The sequence below is a fragment of the Myotis brandtii genome, unplaced genomic scaffold (genome assembly GCF_000412655.1).
Source record: "Myotis brandtii unplaced genomic scaffold, ASM41265v1 scaffold691, whole genome shotgun sequence".
NCBI classification, from domain to species: Eukaryota; Metazoa; Chordata; class Mammalia; order Chiroptera; family Vespertilionidae; genus Myotis; species Myotis brandtii.
The window spans coordinates 296,433-299,555 of NW_005370704.1; the positions used below are offsets into that span (position 1 = coordinate 296,433).

The 3,123-nt window shown below is 67.0% G+C and overlaps 1 protein-coding gene across 1 annotated transcript in view; it reads right to left on the minus strand.

Moving 5' to 3' along the window:
• KCNT1 (potassium channel, sodium activated subfamily T, member 1) overlaps positions 1–3,123 on the minus strand; it is a 43,966-nt gene that overhangs the window by 37,025 nt on the left and 3,818 nt on the right. Inside the window, exons 2-3 of the mRNA XM_014529664.1 lie at positions 2,810–2,912; positions 1,836–1,877 (exon numbers count right to left, since the gene is read on the minus strand). Of these exons, the coding sequence (XP_014385150.1) occupies positions 1,836–1,877; positions 2,810–2,912 (145 nt within the window). The remainder of the gene's footprint in view (positions 1–1,835; positions 1,878–2,809; positions 2,913–3,123) is intronic.

Here is a 3,123-nt window from a genome sequence, read left to right on the forward strand (position 1 = left end):
CACGGCCACGGCCACACGTGGGAGCAGAGCCACGCCGCCCAAGGCCACAGGGGCCACTGCTGGTCACAGGGCTCCAGGCGGGAGGACGGGGTGGCAGGGCCCTTCCCCCTCAGGTCCTGGTGCAGGACAGTCCCCCGGCCACACTCTGGGCTCCTGGGGCTGGGACAGGACAGGTCTCCCATAGGCCAGCGGGGCCCCAACCCAGAGCCAGCGGTCAGCGTACCCCCTGCACCCTCCCTCCTTCCTGGGAGCCCTGCCCTGCCTCCCAGCTCTGAACCCCTGAACCCCACCCTCTGTAGGTGCCACCTGGAGCCGGTCAGGGAGGCCCTGAGGGTCTCAAGGGAGCCGGTCAAACGCCCTCCTCTCTGAAGTCAGAGCTCAGACAGCCGTTCGGTGAAGACGGGGCACGCGCCCCACAGCCCAGCCCCAGGACACCCAGCCCAACACACTCCCCGCCCAGCACAGCCCAGCCTCAGAGGCGGAACCCCAATCCTCATGTCCCCCACAGGCCTCCCAGCCACCGCCCCACCCAGCCGGTCCTGTCCCCTCCACACCCGCTGAGCCCAGAGCTGGGAAACCGAGGCAAAGACCGGAATCTGCACTGGCCACTCCTGCCTCCTGCCAGGACCGTCCCAGCCCCTCCCGGGGACCCCAGCCCCACGCCCCCACGCGGGCGGAGGGAGAAGCCGCAGGCACAGACGGGCGGCAGGTCGAGTTGCAGGGCCAGCGACCTTCACAAACCCTCCTTCTTCCCCTTCAATATTTCATGAGCTGTGGCCGCCTCTTCTTCCAGCACCACCACAAAAAGTAAATTACCAACTCGCACGTTACGGCCAGGGGCAGAGTTCAGCCCGATTCTGTCGGTGCTGAGCCAACCCGGCCGACACAGGGAGACGCCCACAGAGCTGCTGACCCGAGTCCCGGGCTCACGGCGGGTCGAGGATCAGTTCTTGGCCTGGGGGCACCAGGCCAGACATGGGCCTGCCCCGCACCTGCCCTGGGGACGGGCAGTGACAGGGGCGGCCTTCCCCGAGGGGGGGGGTGGCCGGCAGGGGGGCGTGACTACGGAGACATAAAAAGGTCCCTCTCTGTGTCTCAGGCTCCCCTCTCAGGTCTGGCTAACGTTCGTTTCCAGGTGGAGGTTAAATGAGGCACCACCCATGCATGTGGCTGGGGGCCTGCACCCGTCAGCTCAGATGGTGCCTGCGATCAGGGCCGATTCCGTCCTGTGCGTCCCGACGCCGGCCACACCCATCGCCCAGAAAAGACGGCCCCTGAGCCATAGACCACACGTGTGGCTGACACCCCCAGGGGCTGTGGGCAGGGGGTGACATCTGCAGGGCACCCCCCACCCTGTGGTGGCCAAGCTGTGGCCCGAAGGCCCGTGGGGGGACTAGTGGCCACACTCACAGGAAGCTGCTCTCAGGAGCCCGGGAATCACTGGATGGGGGGCCCAGGATTCGGGCTCTAAAATCCACACAGTCAGTGACCCTGGAATGGGACTTGGAGGTGCCTGCAAACAGGGGGGCCACGGGCAAGGGCAGAGGCCAAGAGGGGTCCTTCCTGTGTCCCCATGCGTGTGGCTGGGGGCCTGCACCCCTCAGCTCAGATGGTGCCTGCGATCAGGGCCGATTCCGTCCTGTGCTTCCCGATGCCGGCCACACCCATCGCCCAGAAAAGACGGCCCCTGAGCCATAGACCACGCGTGTGGCTGACGCCCCCAGGGGCTGTGGGCAGGGGGTGACATCTGCAGGGCTCTGGCTGAGCGTCCTCCTCCGGGTCTGCGGCCAGGAGGTCCCGTCTGTCCCCCAGCCCCTCCCCTGCAGGACACTTACTGAGACAGGGACGAGTCCAGGCTGAAATCCTCCACAGGAAGCCTGGGGACAGACGGGTGGACACGTCAACACGGGAGACGGACGGACGGACGAGGGCCTGGACCCCAGGCCAGGCGGAGGGCCCAGGATTCGGGGCCCCAAAAATCCACACGGTCAGTGACCCTGGAACGGGACTTGGAGGTGCCCGCAAACCAGGGGTCCATGGGCAAGGGCAGAGGCCAAGAGGGGTCCTTCCTGTGTCCATTCTCACTCACTCACTCCTTTCGTTGGCAGGAGGCCTGGCGGGGAGGCTGGGCACATCGGAGGCCTCAGCTGCCCACTGGCCACGACCAGGGCCCAGGTAGGTCTGGAGCAGGTGTGCAGTCCTGGCCTCAGCCCCACCCCCGGGCCCAGCACAGCCCGATTCTGTCGGTGCTGAGCCAACCCGGCCGACACAGGGAGACGCCCACAGAGCTGCTGACCCGAGTCCCGGGCTCACGGCGGGTCGAGGATCAGTTCTTGGCCTGGGGGCACCAGGCCAGACATGGGCCTGCCCCGCACCTGCCCGGCCAGCACCTGCCCTGGGGACGGGCAGTGACAGGGGCGGCCTTCCCCGAGGGTGGGGGTGCCTGGCAGGGGGTCTGTGACTACGGAGACATAAAAAGGTCCCTCTCTGTGTCTCAGGCTCCCCTCTCAGGTCTGGCTAACGTTCGTTTCCAGGTGGAGGTTAAATGAGGCACCACCCATGCATGTGGCTGGGGGCCTGCACCCGTCAGCTCAGATGGTGCCTGCGATCAGGGCCGATTCCGTCCTGTGCGTCCCGACGCCGGCCACACCCATCGCCCAGAAAAGACGGCCCCTGAGCCATAGACCACACGTGTGGCTGACACCCCCAGGGGCTGTGGGCAGGGGGTGACATCTGCAGGGCACCCCCCACCCTGTGGTGGCCAAGCTGTGGCCCGAAGGCCCGTGGGGGGACTAGTGGCCACACTCACAGGAAGCTGCTCTCAGGAGCCCGGGAATCACTGGATGGGGGGCCCAGGATTCGGGCTCTAAAATCCACACAGTCAGTGACCCTGGAATGGGACTTGGAGGTGCCTGCAAACAGGGGGGCCACGGGCAAGGGCAGAGGCCAAGAGGGGTCCTTCCTGTGTCCATTCTCACTCACTCACTCCTTTCGTTGGCAGGAGGCCTGGCGGGGAGGCTGGGCACATCGGAGGCCTCAGCTGCCCACTGGCCACGACCAGGGCCCAGGTAGGTCTGGAGCAGGTGTGCAGTCCTGGCCTCAGCCCCACCCCCGGGCCCAGCA